We start from the raw sequence: 23621 nt of genomic DNA, 5'->3' as shown, positions 1-23621 counted from the left end.
GTCCAGTTAGCAGACAAGTATGTGGCAATTCGGCCGCAGGGGCAGAAGCGCCCAACCAGCAGCCAGCCCCAAAAGACTGTACCACCAGGGGGACACCCCTCTTCAGCTCATCGCCCCCCAAAGCAAGCATCTTCCAACCTGGGTGCTTTTGGCCAGCAACCGCCCCGCAGTGCCCCTGCCAGTAATCAGAGGACATCGGAGCCACGCCTGGACAAAAAGTGCTATGGCTGTGGGAAGATCGGACATCTGAGGATGAACTGTCCTGCATCCCAAGCACCCCAGACTCGTGCCCCAAATCCGAGTGCTGGAGCCCGGATTGCTTGCTTAACCCGTGGAGATGAGCTTCCAGAGACTGTACCCCCTCCAGTCAGTCCGATGGAGTGTGGCGAGAAACAGGTGGACTCTACGGAGAGAGTCACCTGTATGGCTAAGAAGCCCCCACCAAATATGTGGCGGCACCTGCAGCCGGTCCAAGTGGGGTCCCTGCAGGGCGAAGGCTTAAGAGACTCTTGGGCCTCCATAACTGTTGTAAGCCCCCACCTTGTCGACCCTGCTGCAGTACTGCAGGGTTGCACTGCAAAAGTTACAGTGGCCGATGGGCTAGAGGGAGAAGTGCCCATGGCCAGAGTCTACCTCGACTGGGGAGCTGGACAAGAGCTAAGAGATGTTGCCGTAATGGATGGCCTCCCAACTGATGTCGTCTTGGGGAATGATCTCGGTGGAGGAATCGTTACTGCCTTTGCGAACGCCATCACCCGGAGTCAAGCGGCCAGACTACAGTCTACATCGTCTCTGCCAGCCCAGCCCAGAGGAAAAGACCACAGCGGCTGAACAACTGCCAACCACAGCGTCAGCCATCCCAGAGGAAAAGACCACAGCGGCCAGATCAGCACATCTGCCCCTTGCCTCTGGTGGGCCTACGTCCCCTAGCAACGCAGAGGATGTCTGTTCCAGTTTGTTGAATACTGTGGGGGTGCCCAGTGATGCTCCTGTCCCTAGTGGTTTGCCAACTCCGGCGGTGAGTATGAGCGACTACCCCGACCCTACCATGACTGACCCCAACTTGACTGACCCCAATATTCCCCCTGTAGAGTGTCCAAACTTAGGAGAAAGTGAGGGCCGCAGGCAGGAGTTTAGGGAAGCTCAGCTCTCTGACCCATCCCTGGAAGGTATGAGGTGCCAAGCTGGCCGCGGCCTTGCTGGGATGGGGGCAGTGAGTGTGACCTGGTGGAAACGGTTACTGTACCGGGTAGCCAAGGTAGAAGGGGATAGGCCAGTGCGGGAGCAAGTTCAACTGGTGGTTCCCAGGAGCTTTCGGGAGCAACTGATGTCAGTTGCACACGAAATTCCTTTGGCGGGACACCAGGGAAGGGACCAAACACTGAGGCACCTGACGCAGAACTTTTTTTGGCCCGGAGTGTCTGATGACGTCCGGACCTACTGTAAGTCCTGTGATGTATGCCAACGGCTTGGACGCCCCAGTGCTCGGGCTCCCCTGAGGTCTTTGCCAATAGTCGGGGAACCTTTCCAACGAGTGGCCGTGGACATAGTCGGTCCCCTACCTGTGCCCAGTAGATCGGGGAAGAGATACATCCTCACCGTGGTGGATTATGCTACCCGGTATCCAGAGGCTGTGGCTCTGTCCGCCATCACTGCGGAAAAGGTAGCGGACGCTCTGCTAGGCATATTTAGTAGAGTAGGGTTCCCCAGTGAGATCCTAACTGATCAAGGGATGCAGTTCATGAGTGATCTGGTCCAGTGTCTCTGGGCGAGGTGCGGAGTGCGCCAACTCCGCACTGCCCCCTATCATCCCCAGACTAACGGACTTTGCGAGAGATTCAATGGCACTCTGAAGCAGATGCTACGGGCATTTGTGACTTCGGAGGGGGGAGACTGGTTTGCGTATCGGGAGGTGCCCCAGGAGTCGACTTGATTCTCACCCTTCGAGTTACTATATGGCCGCAGAGTCCTTGGACCTCTTGACCTGTTCTGGGAGTCTTGGGAGGGGGAGCTGATCCACCAGGATGAGTCCGTGGTGGAGTATTTGTTGAAGCTCAGAGATCGGTTAGAGAATCTCATGGGACTAGCGCAAGCGAATCTTGCGGAAGCACAGACCAAGCAGAAGACTTGGTATGACCAGGGCGCGCGTGCTCGGGTCTTTGGAGTAGGGCAGAAGGTGCTGGTTCTGGTGCCCACACGTCAGAACAAGCTCCAGGCTGCCTGGGCGGGACCGTACACGGTCGCCAAACGCCTAAGCGACATCACCTACGTGGTGTAATTTGACAGCGATGGTAGGATACAGCGTACCTACCATATAAACATGTTAAAGGCATACCACGAGCGTGTGGAGTCGGTAGCCGCTGTGTGCTGCCTGCCGATGGAGGAACCAGGAAAAGATCCCATTCCTGACCTCCTCGCGGATGCCAAGGGTGAGGGTGGTGTAGAGGAAGTTAGCTGGAGCAGTGAGCTTGGTAACCCCAAGAGGGAGCAGCTGGAGTCAGTGCTGCAGTCCTTTGAGGCCCAGTTCAGCAGGAAGCCCGGCCTGACTTCCCTACGTGCCCATCATGTAGACACTGGTGAGCATAGGCCGATTCGGCAACCCGCGTATCGGGTCTCACCAGAGGCGCAGGCGAGTATCTACCAAGAGGTGCAGGAGATGTTAGCGCTAGGCGTAATCACGCGCTCCAACAGTCCCTGGGCCGCCTCCGTTGTACTGGTTCCCAAGAAGGACCGGACAACCAGGTTCTGCGTAGACTACCGCCGATTGAACGAAGTGACCAAATCCGACGCCTATCCCCTACCCCGCATTGACGCACTGTTAGACGAGTTGGCTGGAGCGAAGTACATCTCTACGTTCGACCTGAGCAAGGGGTATTGGCAGATACCAATGACTCCCGAGGCTCAGGAACGGTCCGCCTTCATCACCTCCTTTGGCTTGTTTGAGTTCAAAACCATGCCATTTGGGATGAAGAATGCGCTAGCCACCTTCCAGAGTGTGGTCGATGACCTGCTGAAGGGGTTCAGAGAGTTCGCCCAGGCCTACTTGGATGACATTGCTGTCTTCAGCCGAACCTGGCAAGAGCACCTGAGGCATGTGGGGTTGGTGTTAGAGAGGATTCGGTGGGCAGGTCTGACCATCAGGGCAGACAAGTGCCAAATGGGGATGACATAGGTACAGTACCTGGGGCACCGTGTGGGGGGAGTTAAGGTGAAGCCTGAACCAGCGAAGGTGGAGGCAATCCGCGACTGGCCCCGGCCCACAACCCAGAGACAGGTCCTGGCTTTCTTAGGGATCGCAGGGTACTACAGACGTTTTGTCCCTGACTTTAGTTCTGTGGCCAAACCCCTGACTGATCTGACTAAGAAGAAACTCCCCAAGATAGTTGACTGGACGACCGCATGTGAGTTGGCATTCCAGTCGTTGAAAACCGCTCTAGTACAAGCCCCGGTATTGATGGAGCCGGACTATAGTAAAAACTTTGTTGTACAAACTGATGCGTCACAGTACGGACTCGGGGCAGTACTGAGCCAGGAGGGGCCGGATGGACAGGAGCACCCTGTGGCCTATTTGAGCAGAAAGCTGCTACCGCGGGAGGTGGGGTATGCCACAATTGAAAAGGAGTGTTTGGCTATTGTTTGGGCTGTGAAGAAGCTTCAGCCCTATTTGTATGGCCGCCATTTTACGGTGGTAACGGACCACGATCCGTTACGGTGGCTCCTGCACACCACGTGGAAAACGGCAGACTGTTGCGGTGGAGCCTTGCTCTTCAGGTTTATGACTTTCATATTATCCACAAGCAAGGCAAGGCTCATAGCAATGCGGATGGACTGGCACGTCAGGAGGAGCCTGAACCCCCAAAGAACTCCCGGTAACCTCATTAAGGACTGCGGGACCAGGGACCAAATCGATGGGACATGGGTCCCTGGTTGACCCGCTTGAATGGGGGGGGGGGGGGGGGGGAGGAGAGTGTGGCCGGAGAGGCTCCACCCACGTGGGAAATGGCCGCCGCGGCACTGAAGGGGTTAACCCCTAGTGCTTGGCGCCATTTTACAGACAATGGGCGCTTGGCGCCAGGTTTAAATTACTGTGGGCGCTAGGTGCCGTGTTTTTATAAATATGTAAAAAAAATTATTTTTTATGATGTGCCGTGGTCCCAGACCTCTCCGGAGACCACGGCAGTGAGGGCAGCCCCCGGCGCGCTGAGCAGAGTGTGCGCGCCGGGGGAGAGGGGAGCCGCTGACCGCCAGAGTCCGGGAGCTCCGCTCCAGGCAGCGGTCAGTGCAGCCCCGGGCGCACTAGCTGTGTGCGCGCCGGGGAGAAGGGAGAGCCGCTGCAGGCGGGAGATCCACTCCCGCTGCAGCGCTCTCTGTGTGTGCCGCCGCTGGGGGCCGGGAGCTCTGCTCCCGGCGCCTCAGCCCATCGGAGGTGGGCAGCCGGGCGCACCCCCCTTGCTGCTTGGGCGGCAAGGGGGGTGCGCCGCAGCCCGGCTCCCCGCCGGACGCTGCGGCGAGGCCACAGATCCAGCGCCGCATACAGGGTACCGGGCTAGTCGGCTCCCTGGCGGCGGGGGGGATGAGTAGGTTGGTAAGTGCTGGGGTCCGGGAGCTACGCTCCCGGCACCTCAGCGCTGAAACAAGCCAGAGCCACAGCGGCCGGGACAAGTGTCCCGGGCCGCTGGGCTTCGGATCAAGGGGGTGCGCCGCTACATGCGGCGAGGCCACAAAGTGAGTGCCCCACTGGGGGGACAGGGAGCACCAGCTCCCTGGACCCCAGAGGCAGGCAGACAGGCTGGAGGATGGGGGAAGCCAGCCCCATACCTCCAGCACAGACAGAGTCCTAGCAGCCAGGCTGCAGGACTAGGGGACAGGATGAAAAAAGAAAAACAAAGACATTGTTTTAAATGTAATAACATGTACAGTGTGTTTTAAATGTGATGTATTTAAAGGTAAATTGCACTTAATTGGTTGTGTGTCCCAGGAGGGGGGAATCCATGGCTGTGCAGGCTGATGGATTCTCCCAGACCTTTTCCCCAAAAACTGAATACTTTCCCATCCAGCCTCACACTTTAAAGGGGCATTGTGAGAAAGAGAAGAAGCTCAGCTGTGAAACAAGCTGAGTGGTTTTCTGGAGCTCGATGGAGATCACCCGTAGTGGCCCGGAAACCTGGACCGGGGAGCCAGGCTGCCCAGCTCTGGAGCCCAAATCCAGGCTGCAGGCAGTGAGCTGGGTCACGGGCAGGTTTCTGGAAGTCAGTTTTAGGAGGGAAAACTTCCCCCAGCCTAGACTGATCGGCACCGGGGCGTATCCTGATCCTCCAGGATGGGACAGTCAAAGGAGAACGACCACTCCGCACTGTCCATAGGGAACAATGTTAGCTGTGCATGTGACCAAGGCATGCACAGCTCATGGGTAAACATTGATTGGTTGTACACCACAGGGCGGGCTTACCCCCTGTGGTAATGGGTATTGGAGTGGGATAAAAGGAGGGCAGTTGGCCCATAGAGATTGTATTGTACCATCTTTATTCTGCTGAAACATCTGATTGTATGCTGTTGCCCCTAGCAATAGGGAGGAGCCTTTTTAAAGGTTATCATTGAGCAAATAAACATCATTGCCTCAAGAAGACTGCTTTATCTTGTGACCTACAGGGTTATGCCAACCATAGCCCCGTCCTCCAACTGTCCAGGGAAGCACCTAACGTCTCCAAGTTCCGCCTTCCGCCAGCTACCGGTAGAGGCCTAGCAAGTGGCTAGTGGGGATTCGTCAACACCACACAGGTGTGGTAAGGCAGTGCGTCGGCACATACAGAGCAGAACCGTGGTTCCAAACGCCACGGCAGGTTAGGAGTGTGGTGGTGGCAGCAAAATCCCGCCCACAATGCAGTGGGTGGAGTCAGTAACAGGCGGTTACTGACGGTAAGCGGGAATCCCCTATGTGGTCAGGCCTCGGGTGACTTGACCTTCCATTCTGTGCGCAGCCAACGGGACGCGAAAGCGGCGAGTGCTTTCGTATGGGACCGTCCTGTCACAGCTCCCAACAAGATTGGGTGTCCTGCTTCTAAGCAGACCATTGCGCGCTGGATCAGAGGTACGATTCAGCACGCTCATTACACGTTCCACGGCAGGATTGCCGATACCGAATTCGGTGGATGCCCATTCTACTAGAAAGGTGGGCTCATCCTGGGCGGCTGCCCGGGGGGTCTCGGCGTTACAACTTTGCAGAGCAGCTACTTGGTCAGGGGAAAACATGTTTGCTAAGTTTTACAAGTTTGACACCTTGACCGATGAGGACCTAAAGTTTGGTCAATCGGTGCTGCTGGGTCATCCGCACTCTCCCGCCCGTACTGGAGCTTTGGTATAACCCCATGGTACTGAAGTGGACCCCAGCATCCTCTAGGACGTATGCGAAAACAGGATTTTAATACCTACCGGTAAATCCTTTTCTCCTAGTCCGTAGAGGATGCTGGGCACCCAACCCAGTGCGTACTTTACCTGCAGTTTGTTATTTTATTTAAAATGTTTTCAGCACGGTTGCTGTACTGTTCATGCCCGTTGGCATGTGTTTTGTTGAATGCCATGTGTGCGGCATGGTTGAAGTGTGAGCTGGTATGAATCTCACCGTTAACTTAAAAGTAAATCCTTTCCTCGAAATGTCCGTCTCCCTGGGCACAGTTCCTATACTGAGGTCTGGAGGAGGGGCATAGAGGGAGGAGCCAGTTCACACTCTAGAAAAGTCTTAAAGTGCCCATGGCTCCTGCGGAACTGTCTATTCCCCATGGTACTGAAGTGGACCCCAGCATCCTCTACGGACAAGGAGAAAAGGATTTACTGGTATTAAAATCCTGTTTTCATGAGCTGGGTGTTGTGCTTTGTAACCAGGGGGTAATGCTAGTTGCTAGGCCTGTGCTCCCAGTGCCACATATGCCCCTAGTGCCAGATACATGCCCCCAGTACTCCACATGCCCTGCCAGCTACACACATACCCCCAGTGCCAAATATGCCCCCCAGTGCCAGGTACACACATGCCCCCAGTGCCAAATATGCCCCCCAGTACCAGGCACACACATACCCCCAGTGCCAAATATGCCCCCCAGTGCCAGGTACACACATACCCCCAGTGCCAAATCTGCCCCCCCAGTGCCAGGTACACACATACCCCCAGTGCCAAATCTGCCCCCCCAGTGCCAGGTACACACATACCCCCAGTGCCAAATATGCCCCCCCAGTGCCAGTTGCACATATATCCCCAGTGCCAAACATGCCTGACCCCCCCCCCCCCCCCAGTGCCAGGTACACATATTCCCTCCCAGCACCAGGTACACGTATCCCCCCCCCCCCAAGTGCCAAATATGCCCTCCCCCCAGTGCCCAATATGCCCCTCCCAGTGCCAGGTACACATAAAGCCCCCCCCCCGTGCCAAATATGCTCCCCCGGTGCCAGGTACACACATACCCACCGCCCCCCCAGTGCCAAATATGCTCCCCCAGTGCCAGGTACACAACCAAACAACCCCCCGCCCTTTCCGCGAAGTGTGCAATCAGAGCTCAGTTCATTTAACAGACACTCCGCTCAGTTCATTTAACAGACACTCCGCTCAGTTCATTTAACAGACACTCCGCTCAGTTCATTTAACAGACACTCCGCTGCCACCGGAGACACAGGAGGGGCGCACACTGTGTCCTCCCGTGTCCTTCCCAAAACAGCACAATCAGTGGTGGTGACGGTGGTGCCTCCGCAGCCCTGCGCCTCCAAGCGATCGCAATGGCTGCGGGGCCCTAGTTACGCCACTGGTTCTACATTAATTCTGGCAGAAAATTATTTAGTCACGGCTGTCTTCATATAGTGCAAATGTTGCATTGGTGGCAGATAGACTTGCTTAGTATTGCTCAGTGCTATCTGCCGTTTACTGTATATACAGTAAACATGCATATGAATGATTATATTCCTGAGTTGGACAGAAGGTGGCGCCAGAGTTTGATAAATGAAAACAGAAGACCATGTAAAGATTATTTGTTCATGTTAGTACAGGTTCATTGTACACCTAAACCCACTGCGAAGACACGATCCCAGTACTACGGCTCTCCACAAGGTGTCATCCCAACAGTTCTATGTCGTGTTGCGTGAATCCGATATCTACATAAGCATAGCATAAGCATAGCACTTTGGCTTATTAATGTGGACTTCACTTTTTTGTTATTGTTATACGGGAAAGTGGTTTGGCAGTAATTTTTTCATGTAAATCTTATGAAAAAGCCAGAGGAGCATGTATGTGAATTGTGCGATTCAGATTATGTACATGTAGCACTTCCCTGCTAAGGCATGTTGTGTGGTCCATGTGCTGAGCTTATTTTATGTAGGTACTTTTGGTTTTATATTTATGTTTGTTACAAGTATGTTCATAGTCATTAGTGATGTGTTCTTTTGGGCAGCCCCTCACTGTAATGGAATTTTAATAAGAGGTCCATACCTGAACCGCACGGAGCAATGACCTGTCTGCCTTAGATGTGGTTCTTCTGTAACTACCACAAACCTAACATAAGGGGCAAATGTAAAAACCTGCAGCTTGCAGGCATCGGAAACATCTCTGTGAGTCTGCCCCAATATTTTAAAGTGACGATCAGTTAAAAGGCAAAGCCAGCCTGGTTTTGCACTTTAAATTAATGCCATTTTAAAAGACTTGTTGGGCTCTCAACTCCTGCAAGTCTCGCCCAATTACATTTCCCCCTAACAATTGGTTAATTAAAAGGGCAACTATTTATTTATTTTATTAACAGAGTCTTATATAGCGCAGCATATTCCATTGCGCTTTACAATTAGAACAACAGTAATAGAACAAAACTGGGCAAAAACAGACTGACATAGAGGTAGGAAGGCCCTGCTCGCAAGCTTACAATCTCTTTCATAGGTGTAAAGTTTATAGGAGCTTTCCAGGGTATTTGTAATAAGGTGGTGACTGTGGAGGGCATTTTTTCCCTACACACAGCTTACATCCTGTCACTAGTGCCTCTCTCACACTGGGAAGGTTGGGGGTAACGAAAGCTTGCACTCATCTGTGAAATTCAGCTTCTGTCATTGTTGGGTAACAGTTACATAGGTAGCCGTGTTATCAATAGCTGCCTCATCTGAGGCAACTCAGGGGGTTTAGGTTTAGTGGCCCTTCAGACTATATTAGGCCCATCCAATTAAACACCTTGTTTGTCTGCGCACGTATATGGATATTATGGTAGGCAATAACATCACATGCACATCTGTATGGGGTGCTAAGAAAAACTTGCAATGTTCAGTTATGGAATGGCAAATTGCATTTCTCTTACGTCCTAGAGGATATTGGGGTCCATTTAGTACCATGGGGTATAGACGGGTCCACTAGGAGCTATAGGCACTTTAAGAATTTGATAGTGTGGGCTGGCTCCTCCTTCAATGCCCCTCCTACCAGACTCAGTTTAGAAAATGTGCCCGAAGTAGGCGGTCACGCTGATGGAAGCTCCTGAAGAGTTTTCTGCATTTATTTTATATATTTGTCAGCCTGCCTGCTTCGTGGGACTTTGGGGGGGCGGTGTCGGTATTTCGACCGCCGAGATCCCGTCCAGCGGGATTACGTACTGATCCCCAAGTAGCTACTTGGTCAGGTTCGAACACGTTTGCTAAGTTCTACAAGTTTGATACTTTGACCAAACTGAATGTCATCAGAGGCCAATCAGTTCTGCAGGAACCTCGGCACTCTCCAACCCGGTTTGGGAGCTTTGGTACATCCCCATGGTACTACATGGACCCAGGTATCTTCTAGGACATAAGAGAAAATAGGATTTTAATTACCTGCCGGAAAATCCTTTGCTCGTAGTCCGTAGAGACTATGCACTTGCTAGGAGCTAATGATCTCACTAGTGCTCTACATGCCTCCTATTGAATGTATGCTAATAACATTGGTTCCACCTTCAGAAGGCTTACAGGAGACAGGTACAGTTGGCGTTACATCTGTATTTGTGTAAAATGTGATTTTGTTTACTGTGTATGTGCACATGTACTTCTGGCTACAGATGTGACATCTTTCCCTGAGGACTCCTCCTGGCTGGAGGAGTAGACCGATGTAGGGCGTGCTCATGTGACAGCGGCGGATCTGGATGCTGACACAAAGGGGCGATTCAGTTGTTTTGGGCGTCTAAAATTCTCGTCTAAACGGTACTGTTTAGATGCCCAAACAACTGTCAAAATCCGTTTGATGTTTGTGCGCACATACATATCGCGCCCAAACAGACATGGTTTAGCTGTGTAAAATGGCTTAACCCGTCAAGAAGCCGATGTAACATGCAGAGAGACTTAGGTTTGGGGGAGTTATATTGTTTCTGTGCAGGGCAAATACTGGTTGCTTAATGTCTACATTGCAATTTAGATGTCCGTTTGAACACACCCCAACCAAATCTAACACACTCTGCACATGTTACATCTGCCCCACCTGCAGTGCAACATGGTTTTGTCCGATTGCTTACTTTTTGGTTTGCTAACAAACCTAAATAAAGGTCCTTAGTGCACATTTCTCCTAGCACTTCACGAGGCTGTGAGAAGAAATGTCAGCCCCACAGCAACCAGGCATCTAAATGGAGCAACAATTGAATTGCTCCGTTTTGCACCCCCTAGTGTTAGCTGCGGGGTAAAAACAATTGAATCAGCCTCAATAATGCGCTATAATGATGAAAGCCCTTTAACCTTCTGAGCTGCTGATTACTATTTAATTTACTGGTGTGACTGCTATGCTATATTATATTATATTAATATATATGTATTTATTCACAATGGTCTATTTGCATTACGTAATTATTTTCTAATTTAAAACAAAAAAGTTTTTTATTTAATTTTATTTGTGTTTTATTATCATTTAGATTGTAATTCTTAATTTACTAGTAACATAATCCAGATCTTTTGTATGTGACTGTTTACAATATAATAATGTGAAGCTCAGCCGCCTATGCTATCCCAGCATACACACACCTGGCACACACACTTGTGTAGACTTTGCAGCTTTGTATGACTGGATGTAAATATAGTTTCTCTTACGTCCTAGAGAATGCTGGGGACTCCGTAAGGACCATGGGGATAGACGGGCTCCGCAGGAGACATGGGCACTTTAAGAAAGACTTTAGATCTGGTGTGCACTGGCTCCTCCCTCTATGCCCCTCCTCCAGACCTCAGTTTGATACTGTGCCCAGTGGAGACTGGGTGCTTTTCAGAGAGCTCTCCTGAGCTTTCTGACAAAGTATATTTGTTAGGTTTTTATTTTCAGGGAGCCTGCTGGCAACAGACTCCCTGCATCGAGGGACTGAGGGGAGAGAAGCAGACCTACTTCTGTGAGTTTCAAGGCTCTGCTTCTTAGGCTACTGGACACCATTAGCTCCAGAGGGAGTCAGAACACAGGTCTCACCCTGGCGTTCGTCCCGGAGCCGCGCCGCCGTCCTCCTCACAGAGCTGGAAGATAGAAGCGGGGTGAGTATGAGAAGGAAAGAAGACTTCAGAGGCGGCAGAAGACTTCATGATCTTCACTGAGGTAACGCACAGCAGTGCAGATGTGCGCCATTGCTCCCACACACCGTACACACGGCAGTCACTGTAAGGGTGCAGGGCGCAGGGGGGGCGCCCTGGGCAGCAATATAAACCTCATTTCTGGCAAAAGAGATATATATACAGCTAGGCACTGTATATATAAAGAGCCCCCGCCAGTTTTTATTGTATTTAAGCGGGACAGAAGCCCGCCGCCGAGGGGGGGGGGGGGGGGCTTCTCCCTCAGCACTCACCAGCGCCATTTTCTCCACAGCACAGCTGAGAGGAAGCTCCCCGGACTCTCCCCTACTTATCCACGGTGAAAGGGGGTTTCAGAGAAGGGGGGGGGGGGGGCACATAATTGGCAGCAAATAATAGTATTACAGCGCTACTGGGTAAACACGTGTGTTTTTCCTGGGGTATTAGCGCTGGGTGTGTGCTGGCATACTCTCTCTCTGTCTCTCCAAAAGGCCTTGTGGGGGAACTGTCTTCAGATAAGAGGATTCCCTGAGTGTGTCGGTACGTGTGTGTCGACATTTCTGAGGTAAAAGGCTCTTCTAAAGAAGAGATGGAGCAAATGTGTGTGGTGTCTCCGTCGACAACGCCGACACCTGACTGGATATGTGGAATTAAGTGCTGAGGTAAATTTATTGCACAAAAGATTAGAGAACAGACAGGGAATCTAGCCATGTCTGTCCCTATGTCGCAGGGACCTTCAGAGTCTCAAAACGCCCACTATCCAAAATAATAGACACTGATACCGACACGGAGTCTGACTCCAGTGTCGACTACGATGATGCAAAGTTACAGCCAAAACTGGCAGAAAAGTATTCAATATATGATTATTGTAATAAAAGATGTTTTGCATATCACTGATGACCCATCTGTCCCTGACACGAGGGTACACATGTTTAAGGGGAAGAAAGATGACATAACATTTCCCCCCCTCATAAACCAAATGAATTGTGTGAGAAAGAGCGGGAATCTCCAGACAAGAAACTGCAGTTTCCCAAAAGAATTCTCATGGCGTATCCTTTCCCTGCTAGGGCCAGGATACGATGGGAATCCTCCCCTAGGGTGGACAAGGCGTTGACACATTTCCCCAAAAGGTAGCGCTGACATACCAAGATACAGCTACCCTCAGGGATCCTGCAGATAGCATGCAGAAAAGTACTTTGAAGTCCATTTACACACATTCTGGTACACTACTCAGACCGGCGATTGTGTCGGCAGGGGTTTATAGCGCTGTAGCAGCGTGGACAGATACCTTATCAGCGGAGATTGAAACCTTAGATAAGGATACCATGTTATTGACCCTAGGATATATAAAAGATGCTGTCTTTTATATATATATATATATATATATGGAACATGCACTGGACAGGTGATGCCGACTAAAAGAGGCATATGGAGGTTTTACCTTACAAGGGTGAGGAATTGTGTGGAGAAGGGCTATCTGATCTGGTTTCCACAACTATAGCTGGTAAATCTGATCTTTTGCCTTATATTCCCTCACAGCCTAAGAAAGCACGACATTCTCAAATGCAGTGCTTTCGGTCGCAGAAAAACAAGAAAGTACGAGGAGCGTCCTTTCTTACCAGAGGTAAGGGCGCAGGGCACAGCTAGTTCCCAGGAACAGAAGTCCTCCCCGGCCTCTACTAAATCCACCGCATGACGCTGGGGCTCTGTTAAGGGAGTCCGCCCCAGTGGGAGCACGTCTTCGACTCTTCAGCCACATCTGAGTTCACTCACAGGTGGATCCCTGGGCAATAGAAATTGTTTCTCAGGGTTACAAGCTGGAATTCGAAGAGGTGCCTTCTCGCCGGTTTTCCTTATCGGCCCTACCGGCTTCTCCCCCAGAAAGGGAGATCATATTAAATACAATTCACACATTGTATCTCCAACAGGTGGTGCTCAAGGTTCCCCTCCTTCAACAAGGAAGGGGATATTACTCAACCTTGGCTGTAGTCCCGAAACTGGACTGTTCGGTCAGACCTATTTTAAAATTAAAATCTCTGAACCTATACTTGAAAAGGTTCAAATTCAAAATGGAATCGCTCAGAGCGAGCATCGCCAGCCTGGAAGAGGGGGAATTTTATGGTGTATCTAGACATAAAGGCTGCATACCTTCATGTTCCCATTTATCCACCCCATCAGGCGTACCTGAGAATTACGGTACAGTATTGTTATTACCAATTTCAGGGTAATTTGCGGAAATGATGGTGCTCATACACAAGCAAGGAGTCACAATTATCCCATACTTGGACGATCTCCTAATAAGGGCGAGATCAAAAGAGCAGTTGTTGAACAGCGTGTCACTTTCGCTGAAGGTGTCACAGCAAATCGGCTGGATTCTCAATATTCCGAAGTCACAGTTGGTTCCTATGACTCGTCTGCCCTTCTTGGGTATGATTCTGAATACGGACCAGAAATGGGTTTATCTTCCGATAAAGAAGGCCCAGGAACGAATGACTGATGAATCGAAAATACCTATTAAAGCCAAAACAGGTGTCAGTGCATCACTGCACTCGGGTCCTGGGAAAGATGGTGGCATCTTACGGGGCCATTCCCTTCGGCAGGTTCCATGCGAGGACTTTCCAATGGGATCTACGGAACAAGTGGTCCGGATCACATCTACAGATGCATCAGTTAATCACCCTGCCCCTAGGGCCAGGGTGTCTCTCCTATGGTGGCTGCAGAGTGCTCACCTTCTTTAGGGTCGCAGGTTCGCCATCCAGGACTGGATTCTGGTAGCCACGGACGCGAGCCTCCGAAGTGGGGGAGCAGTCACACAGGGAAGAAACTTCCAAGGTCTTTGGGTCAAGTTAAAAAACTTGTATTCAAATCAACATCCTGGAGCTGAGGGCCATATACAACGCCCTTCGGCAAGCGGAAACATTGCTTTGCGACCTACCGGTTCTGATCCAGTCAGACAACATCACCGCAGTGGCTCATGTAAACCGCCAAGGCGGCACAAAGAGCAGAGTGGAAATGGCAGAAGCCACCAGAATTCTCCGCTGGGCGGAAAATCATGTAAGCGCATGTTCATTCCGGGAGTGGACAACTGAGAAGCAGACTTCCTCAGCAAACACGACCTGCATCCAAGAGAGGACTTCGCACAGATTGTAAGTCAGTGGGAACTGCCCCAGATAGACATAATGGCGTCCCGCCTCAACAAAAAGCTACAGAGGTATTGCACCAGGTCAAGAGACCCTCAGGCAGTAGCTGTAGATGCCCTAGTGACACCGTGGGTGTTCCAGTCGGTCTGTGTATTGCCCCCTCTTCCTCTCATACCCAAGGTGTTGAGAATAGTAGGAGGGAGAGGAATGAGAACAATCCTCATTGTTCCAGATTGGCCACGAAGGACCTGGTATCCGGATCTGCAGGAAATGCTCACAGAAGATCCGTGGCCTCTTCCTCTAAGACAGGACCGGTTGCAACAGGGGCCATGTCTGTTCCAAGACTTACCGCGGCTGCGTTGGACGGCATGGCGGTTGAACGCCGGATCCTAGCGGATAAGGGTATTCCGGATGAGGTCATTCCTACGCTAATAAAGGCTAGGAAGGACATGACATCTAAACATTATCACCGTATATGGCGAAAATATGTTTCTTGGTGTGAGGCCAGGAATGCTCCTACGGAAGAATTCCATCTGGGCCGTTTCCTTCACTTCCTGCAAACTGGAGTGAATTTCGGCCTAAAATTAAGATCTATTAAGGTTCAGATTTCGGCCTTATCCATTTTCTTTCAAAAGGAATTGGCCTCTCTCCCTTAAGTACAAACTTTTGGGAAGGGAGTACTGCATATTCAGCCTCCTTTTGTACCTCCGGTGACGCCTTGGGACCTTAACGTGGTGTTAAGTTTCATTAAGTCACACTGGTTTGAACCACTTAAAACTGTGGAGTTGAAAAATCTCACTTGGAAGGTGGTCATGTTATTAGCCTTGGCTTCGGCTAGGCGAGTGTCGGAATTAGCGGCTTTATCACATAAAAGCCCCTATCTGGTTTTCCATATGGATAGAGCGGAATTGCGGACCCCAAAAGAAAAACACACAAAAAGATACCAAGTATCACCTGGCGCCAATTATTTGCTCAGTCTTTAAACTGTCTGCTGCTATTCTATATCGAAGGGGCTACTTTCCCCTTGAAACACCAAACAACTCCAAAAAAAAAAGATTCAGAAAGCGCTGACAGTTATTTAAAAGTAAATCTTTTTTATTTATTAATAAACTATTTTTACTCACTAAAAGAATACATGTATATACTCATAAAAATATCTCCCTGTGGACCAATTACACCAAAGATAAAAAAAGCTATTTTTACACAGTCTATGATTATTCACTAACTCAATTTATCCTTTGCCTTCACATATTCCTTTATTTATCATATATAACCTGCATAATATAAAACCACTTTTGATAAATCACAATATCTCCTGATCACATTAATTGCGGCATGTGTATTTCTAACTTAATTATAATCAGTCCTTCAATACAGATATTCCGTGCTTGGAAACAGTCCTTTCCTGCCAAGTTAATACTTGGTCTATAAGTTGGTTTTATACTTTGCCAAGCAGAAAGAGGATTAATTGTTAGTTTGCCGACCAAAAAGGAAATATGCAGATTAACTTGGAATAGTTCCTGTGCTGGTTTAATATAAGCAGATATTGTTTATGCATGCATATATAGATGGATAGTTTTCTGCAGAGTTTAAAATATGCAATTGCTTTTAAGCATGGCCATGCTAATTTAAAACAGGTGATTTACCACATCCTCATTGTAGGCACGGATTTTCGTTTTCTCCCGGCTCTGGTGCTATGAACCCTTATTGTAAGCCTTATCCGGAGGTCTATCCAGTACCAAACTTTAGAGGTTGTGCGGCCGATCTTAGCAGTGTGGTCTCACCGAGCAGTTCAAACTGAGACGCGTTTCCCCGCCTTACGAGAGCTACGTAATTCAGCGGCTTCTTCAGTCAGTATTGACTGAAGAAGCCGCTGAATTACGGAGCTCTCGTAAGGCGGGGAAACGCGTCTCAGTTTGAACTGCTCGGTGAGACTACACTGCTAAGATCGGCCGCACAACCTCTAAAGTTTGGTACTGGATAGACCTCCGGATAAGGCTTACAATAAGGGTTCATAGCACCAGAGCCGGGAGAAAACGAAAATCCGTGCCTACAATGAGGATGTGGTAAATCACCTGTTTTAAATTAGCATGGCCATGCTTAAAAGCAATTGCATATTTTAAACTCTGCAGAAAACTATCCATCTATATATGCATGCATAAACAATATCTGCTTATATTAAACCAGCACAGGAACTATTCCAAGTTAATCTGCATATTTCCTTTTTGGTCGGCAAACTAACAATTAATCCTTTTTCTGCTTGGCAAAGTATAAAACCAACTTATAGACCAAGTATTAACTTGGCAGGAAAGGACTGTTTCCAAGCACGGAATATCTGTATTGAAGGACTGATTATAATTAAGTTAGAAATACACATGCCGCAATTAATGTGATCAGGAGATATTGTGATTTATCAAAAGTGGTTTTATATTATGCAGGTTATATATGATAAATAAAGGAATATGTGAAGGCAAAGGATAAATTGAGTTAGTGAATAATCATAGACTGTGTAAAAATTGCTTTTTTTTATCTTTGGTGTAATAGGTCCACAGGGAGATATTTTTATGAGTATATACATGTATTCTTTTAGTGAGTAAAAATAGTTTATTAATAAATAAAAAAGATTTACTTTTAAATAACTCTGTCAGCGCTTTCTGAATCTTTTTTTTGGAATTGCGGACCCGTCCTCAATTCCTGCCAAAAGTGGTTTCATCCTTTCATATGAACTATTGTGGTGCCTGTGGCTACGCGTGACTTGGAGGATCCCGAGTCCCTTGATGTGGTCAGGGCTTTGAAAATTTACGTGGCTGGATCGGCTACAGTCAGAAAAACAGAAGCACTGTTTGTCATGTATGCAACCAACAAGATTGGTGCCCCTGCTTCAAAGTAGACTATTGCTCCCTGGATCTGTAACACGATACAGCAGGCGCATTCTACGGCGGGATTGCCGTTACCTAAATCGGTCAAGGCCCATTCCACTAGGAAGGTGGGCTCTTCTTGGGCGGCTGCCAGAGGGGTCTCGGCGCTACAGCTGTGCCAAGCTACTACTTGGTCAGGTTCAAACTCCTTTGCAAAGTTCTATAAGTTTGATACCCTGGCTGAGGAGGACCTCCTGTTTGCTCAATCGGTGCTGCAGAGTCATCCGCACTCTCTGCTTTGGTATAATCCCCATGGTCCTTACGGAGTCCCCAGCATCCTCTAGGACGAAAGAGAAAATAAGATTTCTTTTTCATCCACTAGGGGTCACTGGAGTACTCTTGGGATATGGACGGCTTCCGCAGGAAACAGGGCACTGAATATTTAAATTTAGAACTCTCCACCCCTCCATATCCCCGGGTACCTCAGTGTTTTTTCTGTGCTCACAGCACTAACCAGGCTTGTGTGGAGCTCCCACACTTAGTTGAATATTTTATAACTGCGAGGCGGATTATCTCAGCCGTTGGGATTTTCATCCAGGAGACTGGGCATTAAATCCAGAGGTGTTTCACATGTTGGTCCGCAGGTGGGGTTACCCTCAGGTGGATCTGATGGCACCTCGCCACAATTACCAAACGCCCCAGTATGTGTCCAGAACGAGAGATCCAAAGGCAGTGGCGGTGGATGCTCTCACAATCGCGTAGCCGTACAGCCTCGTGTATCTGTTTCCACCGTTTCCGCTGCTCTCTCGGGTGCTAAAACGGATCAAAAAAGAGTCCGTCACAGTCATACTAGTGGTGCCTCATTGGTCTCGGAGAGCTTGGTTCTCGTATCTCCGCGGACTACTCGCATAAGATCCTTGGCCGCTCCTACTACGTCCAGACCTGTTACAACAGGGTCCGTTCTTTTACCCCGATTTAGCGCGGCTGCGTTGGATGGGGTGGCTGTTCAGACCGCCCTCTTAAGAAGAGAGGGCATTCCAGTATCGGTTATACCAACCATGTTACGAGCTAGGAAGCCGGTTACGGCAGCTCATTATTACAATATTTGGCGTGCCTATATAGGTTGGTGTGAAGCTCGGAAGTTTCCGACATCATCTTTCAAGTTATCCCGTCTATTGTTATTTCTACAGAGGGGGTTAGATGGAGGACTGCGTTGATCTACACTAAAGGTGCAGGTATCTGCGTTGTCAATTTATTTTCAAAGACGATTGGCTCTATTGCCGTCTGTACACACTTTTCTGCAAGGTGTCCTCAGAGTACAGCCTCCATTCATTCCACCTACAGCGCCATGGGACTTGAATCTGGTTGTAGATTTATTACAGTCTTCATAGTTTGAACCCTTACAGCAAGTGGATATAAAGTTTCTCACTTGGAAAAAATTTTTCTTCTAGCCTTAGCTTCGGCAAGGCGTGTTTCAGATTTGGGTGCCTTGTCATGCAAGCCACCGTATTTGGTGTTTCATGACGACAGAGCGGAACTTCGGACGAATCCCGCTTTCTTACCAAACGTAGTGTCATCTTTTCACATCAATCAACCAAGAGTAGTTCCTGTGTTAACCGGACATTCTGGAACTCTGGATGTGGTACGCGCATTACGCGTTTATGTATCCCGAACGTCTACAGTTCGTAAAACGAATGCATTGTTTGTTCTCTATGATGCTGCCAAGATGGGTTGGCCAGCTTCTAAGCAGACCTTATCCAGATGGATACAACTGCCTATACGTCAGGCTTACCTTAATGCTAGGTTACAGCCGCCTACATCAGTAACAGCTCATTCCACACGTTCTGTGGGAACTTCATGGGCAGCTGGTCGTGGAGCTTCTACGACGCAGCTTTGCCGTGCGGCTACATGGTCTTCAGTGCACACGTTTGTGCGCTTTTACACGTTTGATACGTTTGCGGCATCAGCATCTAGCTTTGGCCGCCTAGTGTTACAGGTGCCAAACAGCTCTCCCGCCCACGGGGGAAGCTTTGGTACGTCCCAAGAGTACTCCAGTGACCCCTAGTGGATGAAAAAGAAAATAGGATTTTGGTACTTACCAGGTAAATCCTTTTCTTTGAATCCACAGGGGGCACTGGACGCCCACCCAGAGCAGTTTTACCTGGTTTGTATTAAGCTCAGGGGATCTTATGGTAACACATTTTCACCGACTGGTTCAAATTATAAGGTTCTATCGGTTATGGTGTCAACTGTTTAGTTGTCAGTAACGTTATGTGTCAACTTTGTTGTTGTCCGTTATGTTATATGTAATTCTCCATTGTCAACCTCTCTAGTTCCTGTTCGGCTCAGTAAAAAACACTGAGGTACTCGGGGATATGGAGGGGTGGAGAGTTCTAAATTTAAATATTCAGTGCCCTGTTTCCTGCGGAAGCCGTCCATATCCCAAGAGTACTCCAGTGCCCCTATGGATTCAAAGAAAAGGATTTACCTGGTAAGTACCAAAATCCTATTTTTAAACCTACCGGTAAATCTTTTTCTCGTAGTCCGTAGAGGATGCTGGGCGCCCGTCCCAAGTGCGGACTACTTCTGCAAGACTTGTATATAGTTATTGCTTAAATAAGGGTTATGTTATAGTCTCATCGGTCTTGGACTGATGCTATGTCGTTTTCATACTGTTAACTGGATAGTATATCACAAGTTATACGGTGTGATTGGTGTGGCTGGTATGAATCTTGCGCTTGGATTAACAAAAATCCTTTCCTCGTACTGTCCATCTCCTCTGGGCACAGTTCTCTAACTGAGGTCTGGAGGAGGGGCATAGAGGGAGGAGCCAGTGCACACCCAGAGTCAAAGTTCTTTTTAGGTGCCCTATCTCCTGCGGAGCCCATCTATCTCCATGGTCCTTACGGAGTCCCCAGCATCCTCTACGGACTACGAGAAAAAGATTTACCGGTAGGTTTAAAATCTTATTTTTTCATGCATCTATCTTTACTATCTAGGTGCTTGCAATTGCTTTGAAAGTATTCCTGAATCCTAGATCTGCATTTACCCAATTGTTTAAAACCACGTTTGCTGTACTGCTATGTGTAATATATGTATATGTGTATGTATGCGTGTGTATTTCTGTTTCCCACTTATAACTTCTGCAATACCTTGTGTTTTCTCACAGCTCTTTGACCTGTCTGCAACTGCTCCCCCCTCATCAGCCGGCATCTCTGTGTAGGGAGCGAGTCTCCCTACAAATTCCCGGACCAGTTTAAGTATTATTTGTCATCTGTAAGAAGAAAAACGGATTTCTGAAATATTTATACATAGATTGACAACATTTTTGTTCACTGGAAACTAACTAAAAGCCATGGAAAACTCAAAGGAATAGACATTGGAATTTGTTTTTGTGTTTATAGACTATTTAATGTACAGTATATAGCGTTTGTATGTATAGATGTTTTGTGTGACTACTATTTTTGTTTTTTTTTCCTTCATCTCGCTCACAATTTACCATTCTTAGTTATGTTGCATATTTTCATTTGTGTTTGAAATGTTTAAGATCTTCTTTGGCTAAGATATTGTAAAAATATATTTTCAACTTCTGCTGAAGACAAATCAGCAAAAGATTTTCGTTTATAGAGAAACTTTAAGGGTTTTTTTTGTTTGTTTTTTTTTGTTTGTTTTTTTGCATTTGAGGGTGATTTAAGTAACATTTCCATGATTGTCAGAACAAGTGTTTACACCAAGAACTATTGGGGCGGCCGCAGAGACGATCCTTTCTCGTATGCACTTATGGAGTGTGCACATAAGATAAATGGTGAAAGATAAAATCACTGAATAGGTACACGCTTCAAAATTGCAATTCCAATCCGTGTCCCATCGAGATTCCTGCACAGAAGTAGGACATCGCCCACCTCTGACTCGCCCCCAGGGTGACTACCCTCCTATTGGAAACAGATCTATGTAAGTGCTAGATTAGAAATTTAAAATATTCATGCTCGTTGATATTTTCACCTCTAGGTGTTGGGGCAACACTATCTAGGCCTCTGTTCTAGCCAGGGTTGTGAAATTATAACTTCCCTACGTTACTAACACCCACCCGACACACCTTGTAAATGTGCAAAGCATTAAAGTCCCATCGCTATAATGCTGATGTGGTAGTATTGAAGTTAGGACCGGTGCCATAGTGATATGGCCAAATATGCACACTGTCCTGCTTAAGAAAGGAGAGAGAAACAGTAGATCTTAAATTATATTTTCTACATAAGTTTCTCCTTTCTTACCTTCAGCTGGTTGTCCTTTAGAGTCCATGGGTGGGATGTGCCAAAGCAAAAATGCGGTAAAAACCCATTTTTTTTTTTATTTTTTTTTTTTACAGTGTTTTCAAATGTGCTAAGTTCTGGACACTTTTGTTGGCATTACGCTATAGAAGCCTATGGGCTTCTGTCCGCATTCTGCTGTGTGAGAGATTTGATCTGATCATTTCCCAGTATGCCTCGGGGGGCCGCTGTGTCCCTCTGCCCATACACAGATGGACAGCTTGGGCTGATACCTGGAAGTCCAGGGTCCGAGACGCATCGTGAAGGACAGCTCTGAGCGCAAGAACTGTCCTCTGCAACACTAATCGCATATGCGATTTAAAAAAAAAAATCTATATGTGTGTGTATGTATGTATGTGTATATATATATATGTATGTGTATATATATATGTATGTGTGTGTATATATATATATATATATATATATGTGTGTGTGTATGTATGTATATATGTATATATATATATATATACATACTGAGAGAGGGTAGAGAAAATACCATCACAGTACCATTGTCAGCATGAGATGTGAACCTTAAAAAAGAGGTACATTTAATAGAGAAATGTAAAAACATACTGTAATGTATATTGCTGATTAAATGGCAGGTCTTTGTCCAAGTCATTGACTGCAGGTGAGGGATAGACTTATGCAAAAATATGGTAATATACAAACAGGAAACGGTCAACATTTTTGTGAGGATAGAAGCAGGAGCATATTGAATGGGCGACAGGTCCTGGTGGAAGAAGATTGGCGTTTAGTATAAGATGGATTTTCGCAAAATTATGGCAGTATGCGCTAGAATCTCAACGATCAATTTATAAATAAATGGCTCTTCTGACATCCATGAAAAGAGAGTACAAATCACTCTGTTCTACATCATAATCCTACTGTATGACACCCTCCAATATATACATGGCAATAGTAAATCCCACGTGTTCCAACATTGCTGTATATATGACTATGGTGTGGGTGTAGGACATGTCACACTACTGCAGTGCTTTCTATATTGGGTATACCAATAATAAGTCTGCCTGCCTGCTGGTATAAAGCGCATCTAGAAGCTAGTAAAAAAAACAACAGGGTAATCAGTAAATGTACTGTGAGAACATGCACGTTGTACTGTAGGTAGCAATGTTGTGTGTGGGGCTAATATATGAGATTGCAGCCTGACCAATCACTGGGAGGCGGTGACATCACAGTGGGGCTTCATGCCAAAATATTCACCAAGCATTACTTCCTGCATTATTACTGGCAATTCTCTGAGTGGCTGTCATTTGATGAAGGAAAACCCGTTTAAATAAACTCCTCACCACATCAGCAATGTACTCTGCATTTATTTCATAAGTCTGTACCCAGTTATACAAGAAACGGGTTACTCCCATTTGTCATGTACATGAGCCTCTCCTGTAATTTACAGATTTGATTCTAGTCTGTGCAGCACTGTCATTATTTGTTTGCCACGTCTTGAAAACCATCTGACTTTCCAGGCCTTTTTGTTATTTTATATTCTTTATTTCCCTGTATGGTAAATACATTTGGAAATGATGATCTGTGAAATATAGCAGTTTGGTTTCATGTAATACAACAGAATAAAGGTGGCTTGCATCTGTCTTACTGGAGTAAATTCATTCCAATACAGGTTAAATCTGCCATATCCAAAATTCTGAAAATATTTTGTTCAGCATGACAGATAGTGACTCCTCTGCTTTCTGATGGTTCAGCGTACACAAACTTTGTTTCATGATAAAAATTATTACAAATATTGTATAAAATTACTTCCAGGGTGAGTGTACATGGAACAAATGCAT

At 47.7% G+C, this 23621-nt stretch overlaps 1 protein-coding gene across 4 annotated transcripts in view; it reads left to right on the top strand.

The window, feature by feature from the left end:
- Nucleotides 1–23130, top strand: part of C5H8orf88 (chromosome 5 C8orf88 homolog) — a 269905-nt gene extending 246775 nt beyond the window's left edge. For all 4 annotated transcript variants that reach the window (XR_010177909.1, XM_063924085.1, XM_063924084.1 and 1 more), the window contains exon 6: nucleotides 20679–23130. Coding sequence is in view for 3 of the 4 variants with exons in the window: in XM_063924085.1 (XP_063780155.1) it covers nucleotides 20679–20732 (54 nt within the window). In the remaining variant the exon portion in view is untranslated. The remainder of the gene's footprint in view (nucleotides 1–20678) is intronic.
- The last annotated feature ends 491 nt before the right edge of the window (nucleotides 23131–23621 follow it).

This window comes from Pseudophryne corroboree, chromosome 5 (assembly GCF_028390025.1).
Source record: "Pseudophryne corroboree isolate aPseCor3 chromosome 5, aPseCor3.hap2, whole genome shotgun sequence".
Lineage (NCBI taxonomy): Eukaryota > Metazoa > Chordata > Amphibia > Anura > Myobatrachidae > Pseudophryne > Pseudophryne corroboree.
The sequence above is the reverse complement of the archived record's forward strand: the minus strand, read 5'-3'. Positions and strand labels throughout refer to the sequence as shown.